The sequence below is a fragment of the Molossus molossus genome, unplaced genomic scaffold, assembly GCF_014108415.1.
Source record: "Molossus molossus isolate mMolMol1 unplaced genomic scaffold, mMolMol1.p scaffold_m16_p_9, whole genome shotgun sequence".
Taxonomy (NCBI): domain Eukaryota; kingdom Metazoa; phylum Chordata; class Mammalia; order Chiroptera; family Molossidae; genus Molossus; species Molossus molossus.
Genome location: NW_023425403.1, coordinates 10,345,382 through 10,368,407, shown reverse-complemented (window position 1 = coordinate 10,368,407; position 23,026 = coordinate 10,345,382). Strand labels below are relative to the sequence as shown.

Sequence of the window (23,026 nt, the reverse complement as noted above, 5' to 3'; positions counted from 1 at the left end):
TATACTTTTGTTGCATGGTAAAAAGTTTCCATCCCTTTCTTTTTAACCAGTCAATGTATTTATATTTTAATTTTTTTCTCTAATCAGTAGCATAGATTTGGATTTTAATTTTTTTAATCCAGTCTGTCCATCTCTTCATTTTAAATAAAGTGTTTAGTCCGTTTACATTTGATGTAATTATTGATATGATTGGATTGAAACCTGCCATTTTTTTGTGTTATTTTTAAATTTAACTGTTCATCTGAACAGTTATTCCTCTGTTGCTCCCTTACTGTCTTCTTTAATTGACTACTTTTAGAATTTTACTATATCTTCTCTATCAATTTCAGATTTTACTGCTTTTTTTCTAATGGTTACTCTACATACCAACATGCATTCCTTATTTATCTCTACCTTGAAATAATATATTACTTCACAAATGATGTTAGAATTTTAAAATTTTATAATGCTATTTGTCCACATATATTCTTTATATTCTTATTGTCATCGATTTCACTTAATATATATATGTTGCAGATCTCTTAATATATTGCTATTAATTTTGTTTTAAATAGTCAATGACATTTTAAAGAAATTTCTTTTATGTTTACCACTTCTGGCCAACATTTGTGTCATCTACAGATCTGGTTTTGTTGACTATTTTTCTCTTAATTATGGGACACATTTCACTGCGTCTTAGCATATGTCATGATTTTTTATTATATGCTGAACATTGTGTGAAAAATAGCAGTAGAGGATGTAGCAAATGATATTTCCCCCCAGAAAACTTCATGCTCTTTCCTAGGTCAGGACTCTGATGGAAGCTAAGTCAATCTAATCTGTAGTTGAGCTGGGTCAGGGCTTTTTTGAAGCTTCAGTTAGATTCACTTTGCCACTAGTGTCAAATGTCATGAGGGGAGATAAGGATTATCCCTTTAGGAACTCTTGGAATGTGTTCACTGGATAAGTATTCTTTACATGGAGAGTTTATGCTGCTTTGAGGAGTTCTTTTTCTCTCCAGCATTTTCCCCAACTTTCTGCAATTTGAAAGATCTCCTTCTACCCTGATGTTCTTCCCCAGCCTTTGGTGAGCTGTTGCCTTGCACTGGGTGAAGGAAAAGGGGGAATTTATCTCCATTCTCTTGTCCTCCTGTTAGCCTCTGGTAGGATGCTGCCATAGTTCTTTTTTAAGTTAAAAGTCATTGTAATATTTAGAAATAAAAAATTCCACAACAGTGTTACCACAAGAGCTACTTTGCCACACATTGTGTCTAATTTTACTATACAATTCTGTGTGTAATTAATCAATAAAAGAATTTTATATCATCCTTTAACCTAGGCAAGTATAAATTTCTCAGGTAAACTATATTATTATGCTAATATTAAATCCAGATTCATTTTAATCCAATAAAGCATTAAAAGAATAACAAATATTATTATACAAAAACTCTTATGGTTTGATATTAATGTACAAACACAAAAAAGTGTGCAGTGCAGTTTCGTTTATCTGCAAAACCATGGTCAAAATTCCAATATTTGCAAGCTCACATAACTGTACAACAGATGTGCCAGGAGCAGATACCTGGCCACACTGTAAGGATGGTAATGTTTTGACAGATAAGTGGTGTATTGTTTGCATTTGGGTTGCTGATACTGAGCACACAGTGGATACAAAGTGTAGGCCTACTCATATATGGCTGAATAAATATCTTTGGGAGAACAATAAACATTCACAAATTAACTTTCAACTGATAAGACAGGTATCTTACGTGCCATAACTGGTCAAGATTCCACTGGCATTTCTTCCAATGATGAACATTTGCCAAGAACCCGGGTGCAGAATTTACTCTTAGGGTTTCTAGCCTGTTCATCCTACTCAACAAACACGTCTTGGAAAGGCTTCCTGCCTCCTAAGTCTTTCTTAATTGTTTTGCTCTCCCTGAACCCAAGATATCAGGCAGAGAGAGATGGCGTCCCCATGGAGCGCTCAGAGCTTGCTATGGTATGCCGGCTTAAGGAATTCTTCTTGGAGGCTGCCCCACCTTCTAATAAATCAGCTGTAACCAACTGTGGACCAGATGGTTACCAGCTGCAACCAGATGTACCCAGGAGTGGGGTTAGAGTGATTCTTGATGGAGACCTTCGTTTCTCCTCACATTCCCAACTTATCCCACTTTTACTCACGTCCACCTTGGAAATCATTTTCCCTGAGCTACAAGAAAGCTCACCATCTGGTCTCCTGACACCCCTTGTCTGGAACGGTATTGTGCTGGCAGTCTCCACACACACCTTATTGTTTCTAACTTTGAACTTTTGCTTCTACTGCTCTCCTTGCTGGGGATGTCCCTTTCCTTCCCACCTCCACCCGAGGCACGGCTAACTGGTCTGTAAGACAGCCCACCACGAGCATCCAAAGAAGGTTTCCAAGAGGAAGTGTCCCCATCCGAGGCCCCACACCACCCCATAAGACTCCACGTAGCACATTGTTTTCCTGTATGTCTCCTCCCACTGGGCTCCTCTCTGGGATGCGCCAGGTCGGAGACCCTACTCATAAATACCTCTTTCCACCGTGTCTGAACTAGTAACTAGTTCACAGCAGATGCCCAATAAATGTACCCAACTAACTCAAACCGAAACTAGCTCCTCCCTCTCCTGCCTTATATTCTGATAAGTTGGACATTTCTTCCTCGGGGCAGCTGCTTCTGTTTTCCAGGGACTTGGGACAGAGAAGTTGAGGCCATAGCAACTCTAACATCTGGACGCCTTTTATTCTTTTACTTAATTTTGGAAGAGGCAAGGTCACGGCTCAGAGTTTTGCTTTCACTCAGCGGAACTTAGGCTCGCTGATCTAGCGCAGTACTTCTAAGCCAGTTACAGTAGTAAAATACGTATTTTATTATCCCTGGACTAAGTCAGATACTACCTAATACTTGATTCTAGAATAGGCAAAGGTATACTAGAAGAATTAGTAGTTATAAAAAATCTATAGAAAAAAATGTTTTAACTGAGACATTTCTGTGCACCGATTAATTTTTTGTTTCAAATTTGGGAATTGAGAAAGACAATTATTCACCTAGTTTCTGCTAGTCCCTGTGAGGGGACTCCGGTGCCGTGTAGGAATGACATTCGAGAACTTCTGCTCCAGTTAAACATAATTACAGAACGTAGCAGCAGCAAGTTCTTTCATTTCATGAAAATGAAAAAAATTTTATTTTGACTAATGGTGCTTACTTCCCGAAATAGGCTCATAACCCTACCTTGATGATTAAAGAGAGTAACCATTTACCATCTTTTTCTTTCGTAGGCTGCGAGGTTGAGATTCTTGGTGTCAGACCCACTTACTGCCTGGAATATAAAAATGTCCCGACGGATATCAACTTTGCCAATGCAGTCAGCGACGCTCTTGACTCCTTCAAGTAAGTGTCCCAGCTCCTTAGCCATACCATTGTTCTCCCTCGTTTCCAGGACCAATGATGAATGCTAACATGAATTAAGAAGACTTGGTATAGGTGAAATAATGTCTCAGAGAGGTGGTGCTTTACTGAATGCTTGTATCTCAGAAGATATTAATAAGTACTTGGCAAAAGGGAGGATCTGCGATGAAATAGGGTTAGAAAATGGCTTACTCTACCCTCTCCTTGGAAGTGTACAGAGCCATTAGCATATCAGAACGTAGATCTTTATTTATTTTTTTCCCACACGAAACCATAGCATGCAGTTTGGAAAATGCAGAGACGAGCGATGCTGTCCTGAATAGCACGCGAGTCTGTCAGGGACAGTGACTAACAAGACAGGTCAAGACAAAGCCTCAATTCAGTGTCAGAAATCACTGGCCATGGACATCAAGGTGGGTAACCAGGTCGGAGGTCTACCTGAAAAGTCAGCAACCAAGAGGCTGAGGATGTTGGGGCTCTTATGTTTCCAAGACTGGACACAGGGTCACCTTGGCGACCAAATGGGTCCCTTGGGTGAGGTTGAAGTGGAAGACCCTTAGTAATCAGAGTGTGGAGCCCATGGAAGTACCATCATCCTCCCAAGAGGAAGAACCTGGCTTCAAGCAGGACAGACCCTGGGGGCCATGATGCCACAGGCACGGCGCACAGATCCCGGGCACTGCCACAGGAACGGACGGGGACTAAGACTGCCCCGGGCAGAGTTGGCCCAGTATGAATCCCATTCCTGCCACCACCACCCCAGCTATCATGGGGAGCAGCCACCACCCCCGTAGAACTGTGGAAGCAGAAAACCACAGCCTTGCCTTTGCTGCTGCTTAGAATGATTCCACCTTCACGAAAACCTACCACGAGCATCCTCTGGGCACATGAAGGTCCAGGCTGTGATTGACATGTTGGAGAGAAAAATAAGTTTAAAACACTTAAAAATTGAGAAGGAACAAATGTAAAGGTTAGGGTGTTTGGGGGGCAGTGTGGAGGGAAGGCACAGGGTCTGGAGGAAGTCACCTTTAGGTAAATATTCTCCACCACGTGGTTTGTAACACAGGTGTGTTAGGTTCTGTGGCCGCAAGTGCAGGAGAGCCCGCGTGGTGAGCTGGAACGTCGGTCGCAGCCCCGCTGGTGCAAAGGGAGCAGAAGGCGGCAGGCGGAGCAGAGGAGCGGAGCTTTCGGACGGTCTGTGTGTGCACCAGGCTGTTTCCAACGTTTACAAATGCCAGCCGTCCCGACAGCCTGTTGCCTTGCCAGATATGAAAATGCGGAACACAGTTGTCACACAAACACCTCCCCATAACGCAACACTCTGTTCAGCAGTGTGATCTTTCACGCATCCATCTTGTCTTGACTGCACAAGGGTCTCCCCTGTGCACCGCCCGGGGACTCACAGGTGGAGAAGCCCTGAGCACAGCCGCGACCATCCCAGGCCGGCCCTGGCCGGCACGCTGGCCACCCCAGGCAGGCTTCCCTGTCCTGAGGCTACCAGCATGCTGGAGGGACAAGTGCCCTGTGGCCTAGAGAAGTTTCCGTTTCTGCTGCCTGTTTCCAGGGAAGTTTTTCTCCCTTTCCTTTCCAAGCCACGCGGCGCAGCTAGGGAACACGGGGCAAGCACAGCTTCACTGTGGAGCACAGTGTTCGAAACGGGAGGGTGGTGTTTTTGTTGTTGCTGTCGGTGGTGCTGGTGCTGGTGGTGGTAGTGAGTGTGTGTGCGCGTGCATGTGTGCATTTAAAAAGGTATGGGTTCCTCTAGACTAGAGAGAAAAACCACAAAGAACTGGAGGCCCAGGAGAGTGGCCCCGAGCGAGGCCTCTAGCGGGAGTGTCCTGGCGCGAACACGCGGCCGACATTGCGGTCGTCTGTGCAGCCGGCTTGAGCTCCGGGGATGGGCCTCACTCCGGCCACCACGCGGAGGTGCCCTGCAGCTGGGCAGTGCAGGCCTGAGCAGGATGGGTGCCGGCCAGTCCGGCCTCCTCACGCTGTAAATGTAACCGGCGCCAGGAACAGCCCCTTTGCGGAGCGGGCAGGCAGACGGAGGTCTGCTCTCTCGAACACTAGGCAGGGCTTAACCGAGAGAGAGGAAAGGGTGTGGGGGGTAACCGGCCAGATGATGCTCGCCGCCCTGGGAAGACAGTAGATGACTTAGGCTCCCCCAGAGAAAAAGGAGGCTGCTCCTTCAACCAGCCTCCGCACTGGTGGGACACATCGGTCCCCCCTCACAGAGGAGAGCAGAGGCTCGGCGGTGCGGGGCCAGCACAGTGCCCGGTCCAGACGGTGCGGAACCAGCACGGCGCTTGGCGGGCAGCAGCTTGTTCGTGCGAGAACGCGACTCCAAGGCATCATTCATTCTCCTGGCGCATGCGCTCAGGCAAGATGTCTGATGCTTATCCTCCGTCCGCTCCAAAGAAGGAGCATGTCTGGAACTCCATACTCACCTCTGGGTGTCACAGCTCTGGCTCACATTCCTCGCTGTGATATGAAGAGCATGTCGAGCTCTCAGACACGAGTGTGCAAACACACACACACACACACACACACACACACACACCCCTCCGGGCCAGTGCTGCTTATTACAGTCTTTGTCCATTCTGCTACTAGCTTGAGCAGCGGGGAGAATGGACACGGGATACAGACAGGCTTTGACAGACGGCAGGAGAGACAGTTAAGGTCTTGAACGTGGAGTCCTGCCCAGCGACAGCATTTCAGCGAAGAGTCCGTGTCAGCTGCGAAACGGCACGTGTCTGTGTAGGAAGGACCACCCCAGCTTCCACTGTGACCTGGGCATTGCCCCTCGTGTTCAGCAGGCTTTACTGACCCGAGTCGTTCATTTGTCAGATGCTACCTTTGCACGTGCACGACCCCAGCGTGGAGGAAGGAGAAGGGAAGAGAATGATGTTCTAATGCCATCTGCTAGAGTTGTGTCAAAGGCTTCACTGGCGCTGACCATTTTGCTCTACATCCGGGCACTACATAGGTGTTGTTAGCCCCACTCCCAACCGTACCCCTCACATAAGAGTCCACGGGCTATCTGGCAGTTAAGTGTCTGTCAGGTCTCACACAGCTGGTAGGTGGACCCGAGCCCAGTCCTTCCCATGGGAGCTTAGGACCCAGTCTTTCGGGGTCTCTCCTGAGTGTGAAGTGAGTGCAAACGCTTCCGAGGCAACTCCGCAGGCCTCCCATCCACACCCACCCCTGCAAGGTGCCCTGGAATGGAGTCAGCAGGCAGGGCAGGTCTCCTCCTTGGACCCTGCTGTGCCTGGGCGCATGCAGGGCAGAGGGGGCCTGATAGCCTTGGCGGTCTGCTCAGCGTCTATGTGCTCAGCAGCGTGCATCCTCAGTCACTGGTACTTTGTGTGCCTTGCCACCACTCAGGGGACACCCAGGTAGCAAGCACCCCTGCCCGTATGGCCATCTTGCCTGTCAAAAAAGAAAGCAGTTTGGGATCGCTTAATCCATCCTCCCAGAAGTTCTGTTTGCAGAATGTTCATGCTTCGAGGACAGAGGAGGGTGCGTGATGCCGGAGTCCAGTGAGCCTGAGGAGCTCGTGCAGGGGTGCGAGCCAGCAGCCCCCAGGTGAGGGCGGCAGATGCAGCCCTGGATGCCTGCAGGGCCTGGACAAAGCTTCCACCGGCTGCACACACTGCCTGTTGTAGCCTCTCCAAAGCTGGGCGATAACCACGGGCCAGGGCGGTGGTGGACTCAGCTGCTGTCCTTTGTCACACTCCGGGCTGTGACAATAGCTCCAATGTCCTGGCCTTTGCCCCTCCTCCCCCTGAGCCCGAGGAAGAGGAAAGAACACAGACTGCTGTCTCCTCCCAGCTGGGCACACAGGGCAGAGCCGTCCAGGGGCATGTCTGTGTGGGGGAGAGAAACGGGGTGTTTCTTCCCTTTTTCTCCTTTTCACTGTGTGCCGAGCACTCAACAAACACCAGCTCATTAATACCCAGTATAGCCCTTGGAGGAGGTTTTTCAGACGGGAAACTGAGGCTTAAAGATATTTAGAGACCACCAGGTTAGTAAGAAAAGAGCCAGAATTTGAACCCAGAAGGGTCTAGTTCTCATGCCCTGTCAAAGCGTAGTTTCCATAACTGAAACTCTGTCATGTGCCCATTACAAACATAGGAGAATTATGCGACAGTTCAAACGAATGTATTTCTGAGGGAATCAGGAGGCCCAGGCTGTTACAGAGAGAATCTAAGAAACAGACGAAGGAAAAGGATGAAGAGAATGACGGGACACAATCCTTGCAAGATGCACAGATGCTCAATAACACAGCGAATAATCAAGCCGTAATCTGTGGAACCACTTGTCTCTATCAGACAGAAGTCGGTTCCTCTTGTCAGTTCCTACAGATTAGCAGCCAAGTTTGCGGAGTCTGGGCTCTAACGGGTAGGTGTGGCCTGGAAGCAAGCTTATTAGACGCTGCTCGGTACCACACTGAATGACTGTTTCGATGGCCTTATTTCTGAGCTTTGGACTGTTTTTGCTAATAGTAGGTAGCTTCCACCGTTCCTTTAAACTGCCTCCATTTCTTTCTCCCCGATTCTTGCTCTTTCCAACCCACTTCGGTAAGGAAAAAGGACGTGACATTATGAACCTGATTGAAAAGAAAGCCTGACAGAATCCTGAGGTGACGGGAGACCTGTGTGTCCCCGAAACCCTGGACTGGGGGCCCCTTGCAGCTCTCAGGTAACCGGGCTGATGGCCACATGTCCTTCTGGCAGGGTTCCTGGACCTCAAAGCCATAAATAGCCAATAACATACCTGCAGACATTCCCACCCATCGCTCCGCACCCAGGCACTCGGTTACAAATGAGCTGACCTGTGATGGAGACCAGACCCATGTGGAAAACAGCTGGCGACCAAGAATTTGTCAGCTGAACTCCAAACTGGCGAGAGCTCTCAGCCCTTGAAGACGTAGGTCCCTGATGAACCAGAGACTCCAGCATCGGAGCCTTTCACAAAAGGCGCGTGTGTAATTCCCTGACTCGCAAGCATCCCCAAGCCAGTGTTGCCAGCATCTGGAGTTGACAGTTCCTGACACGAAGCCATCAGGTACAGCTGTGAGAATTTCTGGCGTTCTGGTCACTTGGAGGTTTGCAAATATAGCAAATAGTCTAAACGAAACTAGCCCAGTGGCTCCTGGAGTAAAGCGAGGTGTCTAAGACGAAATGACCTAAAAGCATTTTGTTGAACTTGACCGCAACGGTCACCTTGCCGGTGGAATGTTCCCCACATACAAGCCCCACACTGGAAGCGGGCACACTCACCACAGGAAGGTGTGTGTTGCACATCTGGGATGCTACGCATACAAGTGCACAAAGCAGCTACATGCTCAGGCTTGTCTGAGGGAACGGCTTGTCTGGAAGGCTCCATATGCTCAAACACACTGGAGGAGGAAGTGCGTCGCTCATCTGAGTAATGAACTTGGGCCTCAGAAACAATGTAGGAATGTGTGTGAAAATGCCACCACCCAGGAGGAACGTTCACCGGCTGCCGACCCACATAGAAACCTTGAAGAGACATTTGTTCTCTGCTGTCTCTAGATGCTGAGGAAGTGAGGATTAATCATTCGTACATTAGCGAGTATGAATAATGATTATACCATTTGGGAGAAACACCTAAATAACAATCTAACCCAATCTCTGTTGTGTAGGATGGTGGTCATGGCATTTGTAAAGAAGACATTTTTTTTTGTTCTAAAAAGAGAAAAGTGGCCCTGGCTGGGTAGAGCATCGTACCAATGTGCTAAGGTTGCAGGTTTGATCTCTGGTCAGGGCACATACTAGAATTAACCAATGAATGCATAAATGAGTGGAACAACAAATCAATCTCTCTATCTCTCTCTCAAATCAATTAAAAATTAAAATAAATAAAATTAAAATAAAAAGGGAAGGGAAGATTTGACTAACAATTTCACTTACCTAGAAAGCAATGTGTCCTCAAAACAGGGCAGGCAGTAGAACATCACAGCATCATTAAAGAGTGGACCCCTTGGCAAATACAACCACAGTAAAAAAAGATACTGAACTGAAGGGGTCCATTTGCCTGTGCACATCAAAGCCCAATCAGATGGGCACAGGGGTTTATCGTCAAGGAAGGAAGGGTTTATGAGTTGAGGAGATGGCACCAAGTCCGGAGTCACAGGTGAGCTAGTGCTCAAAGACCTGGCTCCCTGAGGGCGTCCAGGGGTCAGGCTGTACAGGGGGATCACCAATCACGGTGGCTGGAGGAGTTGGGGTCGTGTGCTGTATTGATGGGTTGGGGCCAGGGTAGGGAGTCGGCGATCATTGTTTCAGGTCCCAGTGTCAGCCAGGGCATTGTTCTGTCTGGTGCTGTGAGGGTGTGGTCTGCAGGGTCCGTTCAGCTTTCCTGGACCTGGGTTGAAACACAGCTGAAGCCAAGATGTTACCTTTAACTTGACTGAAACTCTGCTTCTGTGGTCAACAGACCTGAGGCTTTGTTCTTAAGATAGTTTCATACCGACGAGGATCTGATGTCCTAAGGGCTGAATGATTACGGAAGGGAGTGGATGGGCAGAGGGTCACGTTAAAGAACTGGAGTTTCTGCGTGGGTACAGTACCAGAACATTCTCTGGGGACAGTGTAGTGAATGAAGTGGATGTGGACATGCAAAAACCCAAGCGGGAAAAACAAACAAACAAACTGTTTAGCCCTGGCCGGTTTTGCTCAGCGGTTAGAGCATCGGCCTGCAGTCCAGAGAGACCCCGGTTCGGTTCCCACTAAGAGCACGTACCTCAGTTGCAGTTTGTCCCCGGCCCTGGTTGGTCGTGCGGGTGGCAGCCACTCGATGTGTCCCTTTCATGTCCATGTTTTTCTTTCTCCCTCCCTTTCCCTCCCTCCCACTCTGTCTGAACAAAAAATGGAAAAATGTCCTCGGGTGAGGATTAAAAAAAAGCCCAAGCTGGTCACAAGCCCTGACCTTAGAAGTGGCACGTTCACGTCTCCAGTTAGCCGTACCTCAGAGATCTGGGAGGTCTGGACCAACTCCTGGAGCCCTTTCCGGTCTGTTTCCTCACCTGAAAAATACGCACGTGCTCTTCTATCGGGATGCTTTTCACCCAGCTCCGGAGTGCGAAGGCCCGTCCGACCAGCAGACGCGGGCCTGAGCGTGAAGAAATGAAGGTGACTCGTTTCGCGGCGCTGCCTTCGCTGTGTCTCACGCCAGCTTTCGTGGGGTTGGCGGTGTTCTTAGCAAAGAGTACGAACCACTTCCCCCAGATCACTGGGTTCAGCAGAACGTGCTGTGGGCTGTTGAGGTCTTTCAGGGTGTTCAGTGACTGTGTCCGGGTGACGGAGCTGGTCCTACCTTGATCTGAGTACAGCTCCACCTCTCACTGGCTGTGTGATGCTGGCAACGGCCTTGGACTCTGTTTAATACAGTGGTCCTCAACCTTCCCAACACACGGCCCTTTAGCACAGCTCCTCACGTTGTGGCGACCCCCGACCTTAACATTATTTCCGTTGCTACTTCATAACTGTAATTTTGCTACTATTATGTCTTAGGTGACCCCTGTGAAAGGGTTGCTCAACCCCCAAAGGGGTCGCGACTCATAGGTTGAGAACCGCTGGTTTAACACATTCCTACCTCATAGGGTCATTGTGAACGTCACCTTAGGTAATGTCTGTAAAGGCCCTTAGCATAACGCCTGACCCAGAGTAACTATCATTCACTGAACACTTACTGTTATCATACGTTCAACTGATACTTATAAAGCAACCGTGTGCTTCACAGTTTAGAGAGTGAAAAGGACACATAAATGGGCAACTACAGTCAGTATGGAAAATCATAACCGGAGATGAACCCAGAGTGCTGTGGGCGCACACAGAAGGGCCACCCAGCTGAGCCTGGGCATCAGAGCCAGCTTCCTGGAAGAGGCGTCATCTCCCCTAAGACCTGCAGGAAGTGCAGGATGTTCGACTCTGGCCCTGTAAACCACACTGTCTGAACTACTGTGACGCTAGTTTGCCCCCCTGTGGACTGCTAGACCCAGGGCGCAGCAGGCTCTGAGGATACATAGTATTTCATTCCTCATGTTCCAAGTGTGGGAAGGCCACACCAGGAGAGACCATGCCACCTTGTGTGTATGTGCGCATATGTGTGCGTGTGTGTGTGCATGTGTGTGTGGTGTGCTTTAAAATATAGCTTTTCAAGAGAAATGAGGCAGTACACCAGAGTATTAATTATTAACCCTTATCAAGTCCAAGCAAAACAATGAACTTTCATTTCTTCTCCAGTGCTTCTGTTTTCAGCAGTTACTATTATTTCTACCACCACCACCATCATCATGCGTGTTGTTCTGTCTGGTGCTTTGGGGGGGATTCTGGCACATCCAGCGCTGGGGAGGGAGTCACAGTGGAACACACTGAAGGCGTTTTCCTTCCCTCCCTCACTCACACGCCTCCTGCTCCAATCCACATCACCGGTTCCTGGTCATTCCTAGCCCAGCATCGAGGCTTACTTGGATTTTACCTCGGTACTCCGGCCAAGCAGGAGTGTTTTTCCAGAACCAGGGGCTTCCTGAGACCCACAGAAGTGTGGTCACTGCTAGAATTCACTCTGTGTCCACATTGGAGCTGACCCCTCATGTGTCCCCATAGAACAAGCGTCCAGGGGTGTCTGCTGATGTCAGGCCCTGAACACTAACCTGTTTGCCTCCCAGAAAGTCGCAGTGGTGAAGTTTGTTCTTGGTCGTCAGTGAAACCCACTGGTGTTTCATTTGGAGGCTTTCCGAATGTCCAGCAATAATGGAATGGTCAAATGATTGCTTCTAGTTTTTCTGATCCCCCAATGACAGCAGGTGGTGAGGAGGGAGCCATCACAGCGCCCCCTGCCTGCTGCCGTGGCTCCCAACGCTTTGGACATGATGAGCAATGCACAGAGCCCACAGACGAGGTGACCAGGAGCATGCTCTCTGGTTCTTGTCTCCAAGGTGCTCAGGACGGCCGCGTCGTGGTGCTGTGTTCCTGCTTCTCCCTGCAGAGCCCACCTGCTCATTTTTTGTTTTTTTACATATATTCTGTATCTTTGTATTTACTGTTTACATGGACTATTATTCTGTATTAATTCCAGGTGTACAGCACAGCGGTTAGACAATCATGTACTTTAGAGAGTGGTCCCCCCAATATTTGAAGTGCCCACGTAGCCTCGTGTCACCTTGTTTACTTTAAGGTGTCAACTCTGGCCCACAGGGCAGGGTTTGGGGACACCGACGCCTTCGCGGGCCTGGCTGCAGGGGGAGAGTGGAGAAAGCAGACGGGGCCTCTCTCAGCTGTGCCTCTCCCTGCTCCCTCCAGGAGTGGCCGGGCCGACCTGGCAGCCATATACCACGAGCGCATCGACGTGGAAGGCCACCACTATGGCCCCTCGTCCCCTCAGAGGAAAGACGCCCTGAAGGCTGTGGACACCGTCTTCAAGTACATGACCCAGTGGATCCAGGTGACTGAGAACAAGGACCACGGGGCCACCTTCCCTCTCGTCACTTTCTTTGTCTCCTTGACTGTCACCCCTTCAGCATCTTCTCTCCTACTCTTTTCTTCACACGCCTCTTCAGGTACCCGGAGACCCCTGGTTTCCAGCCAGGCCAGAGGGCGGGAAAGGGCTCAGACCGGTGTCGTTAGCCGGCTCAGCGGGCCTGATGGCTCCGTCTTGTACCAAACCGAATAAATCTGGAAGCCAGCTTGGCATGGGCATGGGGCCAGGCCTGGGCTCTGCCCCTCATTCTGCCACATCCTGGCTGAATGACTTTAAGCAAAGTATTCTTTTTTAAAAACTTTCCTGGGCTTTATCTTTCACGTCTGTGAAATGGGTGAGTGACAGTTCTCGCAGGAGCACCTAAGTCTGTTGAAAAAGCCAAAGATGACAGCGGCGAGGGCCCCTGGCGAGGCGAAGGGCCCACACGTGCTGTCTGTAGCGCTGTCGGAACAGGGACCAGGCCGCCCCACTCACCCCCCAAAGTGCTTCTGCTGAGATTTTAAACTGTGCCCTTGGGGGAAGAGCGGGACTTGTTAAGTGTCCTTTCTCCTATATCGGACAGTTTAAAGCACCTCTTTCCAAACTCTCTCCAAGAGCGCGTCTCCGTGTGCTGTGATGACCTCTTTTGTCCACCCACAGGAGCGGGAGCTGCAGGACAAGCTCAATGTCATCATCTTCTCAGACCACGGGATGACGGACATCTTCTGGATGGACAAAGTGATTGAGCTGAACAAGTACATCAGCCTGGACGACCTGCAGCAAGTGAAGGACCGAGGGCCCGTTGTGAGCCTTTGGCCGGCCCCCGGGAAACACTCTGAGGCAAGAGGCGCCGAGATGGGGCGGGGGGGGGGGGACGCGTCGGGGAGCGGGCGAAGCATGTCCTCATTCGCCTCCACTTTGTGCTTGATCTTTGTCCTGTAGCAGCGGGGCGCCCTCCCTCAGGGTTTCATCCTCCCCTGTCTCTTTTTCTCTTCTCTGAAATGGGCACGCTGGTATCTGCCGCACCGAATGTTAGTGGAAACTAAAGGAGATGAAGGATGCATAGTGCTTCGCATGCTAAATGCTGAGCCCTTAACGGGGCTATTTTATAACTGGCCCGAGTGCTGCACTTCTCAAGCTACACCAGACACACACACAACCCTCTTTCTCTGGGTTCGGCCACCAGTCTGATTGCGTTCATCAGAGAGCTGTGATAAAGAGGTGATGAATGGACAGGATGAGGCCGTGAGTGGTGTCCTTAGCTCAGGACCCACACTGCTGGGGTTCAGACCCCCGTCTGCCATAACGGGGCAGCTCCATGACCCGGCCCTTCTGATGCTTCCGTCTACGTCAACGCAGCTTCCGTCTGGGCTGCTGCAAAGCAGGCTGGGCCACTGCAGGGATGAGGTACATGTCACTTACTACGATTATCACCATCAAAGAGGTGGTGCTTCCGAGAGGGTGTGGTGCTTCCAATGTGCAGAGGTGGGACCAGTCACCGCCCTCTGGGGACTCAGTACCCTGAGACAACCGGCCGCTCCTTCCCCGTCCCTCCAAACACTAATTCTATGTGGCAGCACTTTGTGCGTCACCCTGAGAAATGAGAAGAGACCAGTGGCACCTTTGGGTGACTGCTTTGCTCCATGTGACCTAGTCTCCTCCCAGGATAGGTTTTGGGGTTTCTGCCCGCTCCCAGAGGAAACTGGGACCAGGATGGCTGTCTTCCTCGACGGAGGCCCAGACTGCTGCCCGTGGAGGTGCCCACCATGGGGATGCCAGGAATAGGCCTGGGGGGCCTGGCGCCTCCACCCACGCTCACGCAGTGCAACGGTGATGTGACGGGAGGAAGGCTGCTGTGTTGATGGAGCTCTGGGGTGGGCTCCTCTCTTCGGTCCAGAAAGACTCTTCTCCCAACCCTGCTACTCCCATATGAGAGTCTAAGAGCTATCTGTTCGGGGGTTGAGGAACAGTTGCCACAACACCAGTCCTCCCCAGCTTTGTCCTCCCCCGGAGATGTCCCTTTTTTCTCAGGAAGTGGAGATGCTAAATGCGTTTACATAATGTCCCCACGAACGCCCTAAAAACGGAAGGGGAAGAATATCTTACACGTTGGCAGGTCCCACAGCAAATGCTTCTTGCAAAGAAGTTCTGTTTTCCTGGCAAGGAAGAGCCCCCTACCTCCAGCTTGGCACCCGGGAAGGCGCAGCTTCCAGAACGCTCAGGGTCAGCAGCCCCGCCCCAGGGAGCGCCCCTTCCCACGTGGTGTCCACGTCAACGCAGCTCCACGCTGCCTGAAGCAGTTGGCAGATTATGCACAAGTGGGGGCTGTGTTTGGGTGACGGTTTGTCATGTGATGGACACAACAGTTTGTGGGATCTGTGAGATGTCATCAGCTTTTTCACTTCTCCAGAAGCTTCCGGCAAAGGCACCCCACCTCCCCGAAGAAGTGTGGATTCTCTTAAGTAGGAAATCACAACTCACGGGCCATCAGAAACCCTCTGCGAAACAGCCTGAGGACTAATTAATTTCAGAGTTGAGTGGATAAACCTAAATTTATAGTCAGTTCTACCCAGGAAGAATTGCTGACTACAGGCCAGCAAGTCAACGTCAGCCAGTGGATTTTAATTTTAGCCATAAACATGTAAGCTGCGGCTTAAGAATGGAAATATGTACAGAGTTTACATCTTCATCCTGAAACTAGCAGTGTAATTCGTGTCAAACACCTGGTACTTTTCAGATTCAAGTATAGGTAGGTCAAGACAAAGAACAAATCCTCTTTCTTTGATCTTGGTGGTGTCCGATTTCTCTTTAATTTTATTTTAGCAGTTGCGACATAAATACATTTTTGTAATTTGTTCATTTATCATTTAGTAGATACCAAAATATTATAAAATACGTGTAAGGTGTAAAGAATAATGATTCGGTGGCACCTTATAGTCGATCAACATTTAAGAAATAGAACATTACCATTGCCTGTGATAATTCCCATGTGCCCTTCCCAGACCCCAACACCTTTGCAGCCCCCTCAGAGAAAACCAGTGTCCTAAATGTTGAGTTATCTTTTCCTAATTCTCCTTACAGTTTTACCATATATGGTCTATAGTTTTTTTAGTTGTCTGAACTTCTCAAGTAGGAAAACTGTCTGTATTCTTTTGCAACTTGCTTTTTTGGTCTCAAATGGAAACCCCCAAGATTCTTTCAGGTATTCTGTGTGGCTGTAATTCATTCCTCCTTGTTGCTATAGAGTATTCCACTGCCAAGACACACCATGATTCATTTATTCCTTCCACTGTTGCTGGGCTTTGGGGTTTCAGTCTGCAGTACACACCCCTCTGCGTGTCTGCAGGTGCGCATGTTTCAGATTTCTCACTGTATCTCCTGGAGTTAACTTCTTAGGTCGGGGGGCATGTTGACCGTCAGCCCTACTAGATAAAGCCACCTTGTTTTCAGAGACATACAAAAATGTCCCATATTTCCCATAATCAAATCTATCAGTTGTTTCGGTAATTTCTCTCTTGAGTCTTACAAAGTCCCCCCTGTTCTCCAGCTCCGATAAATAGTCCCGTGCATTTGACAAGCAGAGTGCAACAGCGGCCCCTCTTGGTTTTCTTTGCAGATGTACACCAAGCTGAGAGCAGTCGGACACATGGCTGTCTACGAGAAGGAAGCCATCCCTGACAGGTTCTACTACAAGAAGGGGAAATTTGTGGCTCCTCTGACCTTAGTGGCCGATGAAGGATGGTTCATAACTGAGGTAATGATAAAATAGATGACAATTGATTCATTAGACACATTCTACCAAACCGAAGATCAATACTTACTCGGCTCTCACACTTGAAAGATGTGTTTGCAGTGAAGTGCTGTGCGCGGCATCATTCCCTTCTTGAGAGAATCGAGAGGCTTGGTCCGGTGACTTTCAGACACAGACTGTGGTCTGGGACCCAGATCGCGGTTTAGACCGCATGGCTCCAGACTTGCTGTATTTTTAACAAATGGACCTTCACTCAGTTACCAGGGCTCACGACAGAGCGTGTTTGGTTTAAAGTGGAACAATCGGTGTGAACCGAAGCAGCTGCTTTAGGGCAGCGAAAAGCAAGGAGGTTCTCAGCTTTGCTGTCGCCTTTAAGAGAAATATCTGGCAAACAAAACTCCATAGATCAGGTCCCCCGTTGGCCAACTTGATTTTGCAGGGGAGATTATCTTGCACCTGGGGTCCAAACCCTAGTTGCCTCACGCCTGAATGACGTCAGCAGCCTCCTCCTTGCCTGCCTGGACTCCCAGCTCACCGGGTTCCTCTATCGGCTTCTGCTACTGGGCCAGGGTGGGGAGGCCTGGCCCTTCAGGGATCACAGCCACGTCCTGTTTAGAATACGTTTCTGAAGAGAGCGTGGGTTACTGTAGACAGGAGTTGAGGATGGGTTGCATACAGGTCAGACTAGGGAGAAAGGGAGTGGCGGGTGTTGGCACAGGAGAGCCGTTGGCCGAGGCCCCTGAAGTATCAGGCCTAAGACTGTATTTAATCTGCCAGACAGAGGTCGGGCGATGGCCAGAAATCCTGATCGGGCAAATGAGTGGACACCTGGGGACCTGGGTGTGGAACAGGGGAGTCCCCCGACGTGAACTCCAGTCATTCAGGCGGACTGAGTCATTCCTGTGTGTTCTCAGAGGGAGAAGCACCTGGTCACCAGGAAACAAGCCACACCTGGTCAGAAATGTCAGCTGTGCTGTCCCCCAGCGGAGCTGGGCCCTCTGCAGACTTGGCTTCCTGGGCCATGTGATTTAAAAAGTCTCCAAGAGGGTCCTTCTGCCCCTACCGCTCTCCCCTCTAAGGACCAAAATGCTTCTCTTCCTTTATCACGCGGTTTGAAATTCACCTTCAGTGATTTTATTCTAGGCCTACAGCAGTTTCATCCACGGTGGCTTCCTCAGGGCTCTGCATCAACACACATGCCCTCTAGTGGGTGCCTGTCCAACTTTCTTCCGTAAAGCCACCTTTCCGGTCACACCAAAGGCCTTGCGCTGGACACTTTTCCAGTTTAGAAAGTTCTGGTGAAATTTCTTTTGATTGTTTAAAAGCAAATAAACGAGGAGGGTTAATTCACAGTTCGCTGGCACTCATTTCTTAGCCTGGCTGTGTGTCTGTTGTTTGCTTCCTCACACCGAGCTGATAACTGCCTGGTGCGGCTGGTCCGTGGTCAGGAGGGAGAGTGCAAGAATGCAGAGTGATTTGGGACAGTTTATGGGAAAACAGGCTCAGGTAGGGACAGTGGCCAAGCCAGAGGTCATCATTAAGAGACTAGACAGCTATGAGGTGCCAGGAGGAGAGGCCCTGAACCCTCCGAGAGGATGGGACAGGCATCGGTGAAGCCATTCCAGCCATACGTGCCACGGGGGAAGGTTCAGTCTGGAAGGTAGACACAGTATCTTGGCAGTAGCATGGTTTTCCAATGAGTGATTCACACACAGTGATGGGGGACCCACAGGTATCAGTCATGATGGTCTTGGTTTTAAGTCATAGGCCACTTGAATAAATGTGGTTTAAATAGTGAAGATTTATTATTTCATGTAACTAGAAGTCTGGAGGTAGGCAGTTGCAAGGTTGGTTCATCCAGCAACCCGGTGGTATCAAGGCCCTGAGTCAGCTCTTCTGTAATTCTTCAGGCCTGCCGTTCAGGCTCACAGATGGCTGCTGCAGCTCCAAGCATCACCCCCCTTCAGTCATCTTGAAGCAGGAAAGAAGAGCTGTGGCTTCCTCTTAAAGAGCTCTTACTTTTATTAGGGAGAAAAACATATATCCCAGCATCAGAGGTTGACAATGATAACATTTAAGGAAGGGTCTCTCTTTAAGAAAAGAGTACATAATTATGAATATAAATTAGGAGCAGAGACCTGGAAGAAATCCATGCAAGTGAGAAGCCCTGATGCTTAAGCTTTTTAAACTACACTGTGAATCTGCTTCTGCCAAGAACCCGCTAACAGGCTCCCCTTTAGATTTCATCAATCAACTCAGCATGGCTAGAAAGTCCCTGACAGTGATGGTCCCCTCAGAAAGCCCAGGGACAACTCAGTCGTGCCTCCACCTACCCCTGGCTCTGCTTCCATTGCACCCTCTGCTGAGGGCCTGAGTACCTGCTCCCCTGCAGGAACTGGCAAGTTCCAGTATCTCCTGAGGGTGAAGACATTTGGTAACTGCATACTATATTATATATTACTTTTGCACGTGTCATACAAATATACACACACATTACATCTGTTAGTATAAATCAGACCTAGAGCCACCCACTATTTCATTGTATGGCTTTAAAAAGGGGGAGAAGCCACAGAACAGAAAGAAAGAATTGCCTATACCCCTCTCCCCTTTTCACCCACCCCTACCCCCTCTCTTTAGGAATATGGTCAATAATATTGTGATAAGTTTGCATGGTGATAGATGATTACTAGAATTAGTGGGGTGATCACATGGTAAGGTATAAGAACGTCTAATCAGCATATTTTACATCTGAAACATAAGATTGTATGCCAATTACACATAAATTAAAAAATGAATTAAAAAAAGAAAGAATGCCTAGCTATCAACAATTACTTAAACAGCTTTTAAAAAATATATAATTATTTCAAAAAGGACATCATTTTTTAAATTACTGGAAGCAGAACATTTTTTTTGTTTGTTTTGTTTTAAAAAGGAAAGAAATCAGAAGGAAGATATATAGGACGTGAAAAAAAGTAAGATTATTTCTGAAAGATGAGTGTTGACCCACTACTAATGTTATCTCATGTGGCTTTAATTACTAAAATTGTATATTATAAAATTAATCTACATTTGTCATGCCTAGCTCATGAAAAACTTCAGAATGACTCCTCCTCCAAAGTTTCAGTGACATGAACATAGTTATTTTACCCTTTGTAGATAATAAATCTATCAAGAAGAATTTCTTCCTAACATTTTGGTCAACAACAGCGATGAAATAATGATAGCTATCTTGAATTAAGTACCTTCTGGCTACTACTTGTAATTCTCTCAATGACTCTACATGATGGATCTTGTTAGTCCTGAAAATAAGATACCACATCAAACGGAACACAAACATGGTTCTGAGCTTCCTAGCAGCCAACTCAAAGAGGAAAGGACAATCAATGACATCAGTGGAACATACGATGTCTGTGACATACAAACACGAACTTTTCTGGGGAAAATCACGGGTGTCGCTGTGTCCTGAGAGAAATGTGGGTCTCTTTTCATCGTTCCGTTTTGTGCCTTAGTTCCTGCAACTGAATCCCTTAGCCATTTTACTCCTATCCTTAAATCTATGGATTTCCATTTTTAAGACTCATATGTAAAAATGTAAAAAAAAAAAAAAAATTCTGATTGTACTTTGATATAACCTTGGGGTTATATTTCTTAGTCTTCGAAACATCCTAGAAACGAGCACCCACCTCTCCTTGTTATCTTAGACGTTTTTCGTTTACATCTCTCTGTGGTTTGTTATGCTTACTGAGCTACAGGGAATTGAAAACTGCACTGTGTGTCCTGTTCCTGCTCTGTGCCGGGCTATTAGTCTCTCGCATCCCCACCCCAGAACCTCTCCCCACGGGGCCAAGGGACCGGTTGTGGTCCGCGCCCCGCTGCCCGCCTGAGGTCCTGCGGGCCGGTGCTGCGCCCACCTCCGTCCCCGCTTCTCCGCTGCGCGGGTCGCTCTGGGTCCGGCTTTGTAGCAGGGCAATCTTTCTGCTGGTTTAGCGGGGCTCAGGGCGACAGCCGAGTCAGGGCAAATGGATGCAGGTTGGGGGCCAATAAAACAGAATCCCTTCTCCCGTTCTCGCTGCAGCTGCTGTGCCATCAACACGCACGATTTTGCTTCCTTGGCAAAAATGCCATTCCCGTATAAACACCAACTTTTTGCTGCCAGTCTAAGTTCTGCAGACTCCAAGGCAGCTGGCTGCTGTAACAGGAAGACTTAACGGAGTTAGTGTTTCTTAATGGTCGCTTAGAGCGTTGTCACCGAGAAAGATAAAGATGGGGAAACAGATTTGAGTTGTCACTTAGAACTGTGCAGTTACCCAGCGTGAGTGCTGACGTAGCGCCTTGCACAGCGGCTCCCCGAAGTTGGCTTCTGCTCCTCACTCTTGAATGTGCATCCACCCCCTGCCAGTCCTTTCTCCGCCCCCTCTGGCGTGGGCAGAAGTCTGAAGGTGCTCATATTCTCAGAGGACTGAAATGAAGAGGCAAAACCCCAGGCTGTTTGCACAGGTTAAGTCCCAGCCTGTTGTCCCCGCCACGCAAGGAAATAGAGCTTACTAACAGCTGCCACCTCCTCTTCTGTTCCCCGAGGACCTGTCCACTGTTCTCTGGAAACCATCCCAATGCTTGTCCTGTCGGGGGTCAAGAGTCACACTCTTCACTGCAGCTTTGGAACCTAGAACAAGCTGGTCCCCTCCCCTAACCTGGGCTCTTTTCCCACAGTCCCTGGCACTCACCCCTATTCTATACCCATCCTTCCCCCGGAGGCGCCTTGAAAGGGCTGGAGCACACTGGTTGTCACAGTGTCTAAGGTCATCCAAGGTCCCTCAGAAAGCAGTTCCAGTGATGCTAAATGTCCTTGGCATTTGGGATAATCACGAGCAGCATAGCAAAACATAGAGTGAATAAAACAGGTGGGTAGTTTCCACCAAACTCAAGTACACACTCGTCCACTGTAAAATCCATGTCCTACCTGAAAAATCAACCACTAAAGCCAGCAATTACTTGATGAGTGCCTGCTACATGTAACCGCCAAAGTTCCAATTCCCGGGCACAGAACCCTGGGCGCTCCTGCCCTGAGGGAGCGTGCAGCCCAGGGAAGGGGCCAAATAGCAAACAAACATGTACGCCACGCCAGCGGGAGTGTGCAAGTGCGAGTGAGTGTTACGAAAGAGACTGGCTACGAGCAGAGGGGACGCATGTTGAATGAGGCAGAAGGTCTCTCGGAGAAAGTGACCTTGAGGCTGGAACTGGACGGATGAGCGGTCACGGATCAGACAGCTGGAGGGTGGGGTGGGGTGGAGGTGCCGCTTTCCAGGCCCCGGAGCGGGATGCTTGGAGAACCTGAGACAGGAAGGGAAGAGCTTTGAGAACTAAGGAACTGGCAGAGTGGATCGGGTGGCCGGTTGTGGGGAGCGAGGAGAAGGAAGGGGCGTAGATGGAGCCGTCCAGTGAGCAGGGGCATGGTCAGGCCAGGTGCGGGCTACTTTACCTTCCGTGCAATGGCAAGCCATAGCGACTTTTAACAGGGAGCATCGCGATCCATAACCTTCAGGTGATGTAACTCAGCCCTCATAAGCCAGACAGAGTGGAGGAACTGTGCGGTGAGCAGTTTCTTTAAAATTCTTGTATTTCTTATCACAGAGACTAACAACATTATTCCTTACACCTTTAATTAGTAATAATGAGTATTGTGAAAATAATCTTCATTTATCATTGGTCATTAGAAACTTGAGAATGAGCCCCCCCCAACAACCAACCCCAAAAGTTTTAATGACATGTGTATTGAGTTGTTCTACATTTTGTCAATGATAAATCTATCAAGAAAATTTTTTTTTCAAAATTTTGGTCATCAAGAACAACAAGAACAATAGCTACCTTGAATTAAGTGTCTCCTGGTTGCGTCTCTGCATTGTGGGTACCGTTGTCCCGACTGTAGTGAGTTAAGTAAGGCTCGGGGTTTTAAATGCCTTGCCTCATTTTACAAAGCTAGGAGTGACAAGGCCAGGATTTGAACCCAAATATAACCTGTAAGCACACAGTCCAGCCAGTTTTCCAAAGATCCTTCAGGTCCTCCATCAAAATGTTCGCTGTGTATCCGACTTCATGTTTCAGAGTTACAGACTCACCCTCTGGTTTCAGATAGGACTAGTGCGTCACAGAGCAGAAACAGAGTTCTAAAATGATCCCTTATTTCTTCTTACTCAGGCAGTACTGCAAAAACCCGTCTACCAGCTCAGCTGTTCACTTTGCTTCCTTTTTCTCCTCTTAACTCCCAGGTCTGTCCTTTCCTATTGCCAACATGGGTGGTTTGCGCATAACGAATTTGCCATGTTTGTTCAAATGATTTGTCCAGTGCAGAACTGAGGTGTTGGGAATTTTTTAGATG

At 48.8% G+C, this 23,026-nt stretch overlaps 1 protein-coding gene across 3 annotated transcripts in view; it reads left to right on the top strand.

The window, feature by feature from the left end:
* Nucleotides 1-23,026, top strand: part of ENPP6 (ectonucleotide pyrophosphatase/phosphodiesterase 6) — a 93,530-nt gene that overhangs the window by 58,537 nt on the left and 11,967 nt on the right. For all 3 annotated transcript variants that reach the window (XM_036250072.1, XM_036250071.1, XM_036250073.1), the window contains exons 3-6: nucleotides 3,284-3,395; nucleotides 12,743-12,884; nucleotides 13,560-13,739; nucleotides 16,516-16,653. In XM_036250072.1, coding sequence (XP_036105965.1) covers nucleotides 3,284-3,395; nucleotides 12,743-12,884; nucleotides 13,560-13,739; nucleotides 16,516-16,653 — 572 coding nt within the window. The remainder of the gene's footprint in view (nucleotides 1-3,283; nucleotides 3,396-12,742; nucleotides 12,885-13,559; nucleotides 13,740-16,515; nucleotides 16,654-23,026) is intronic.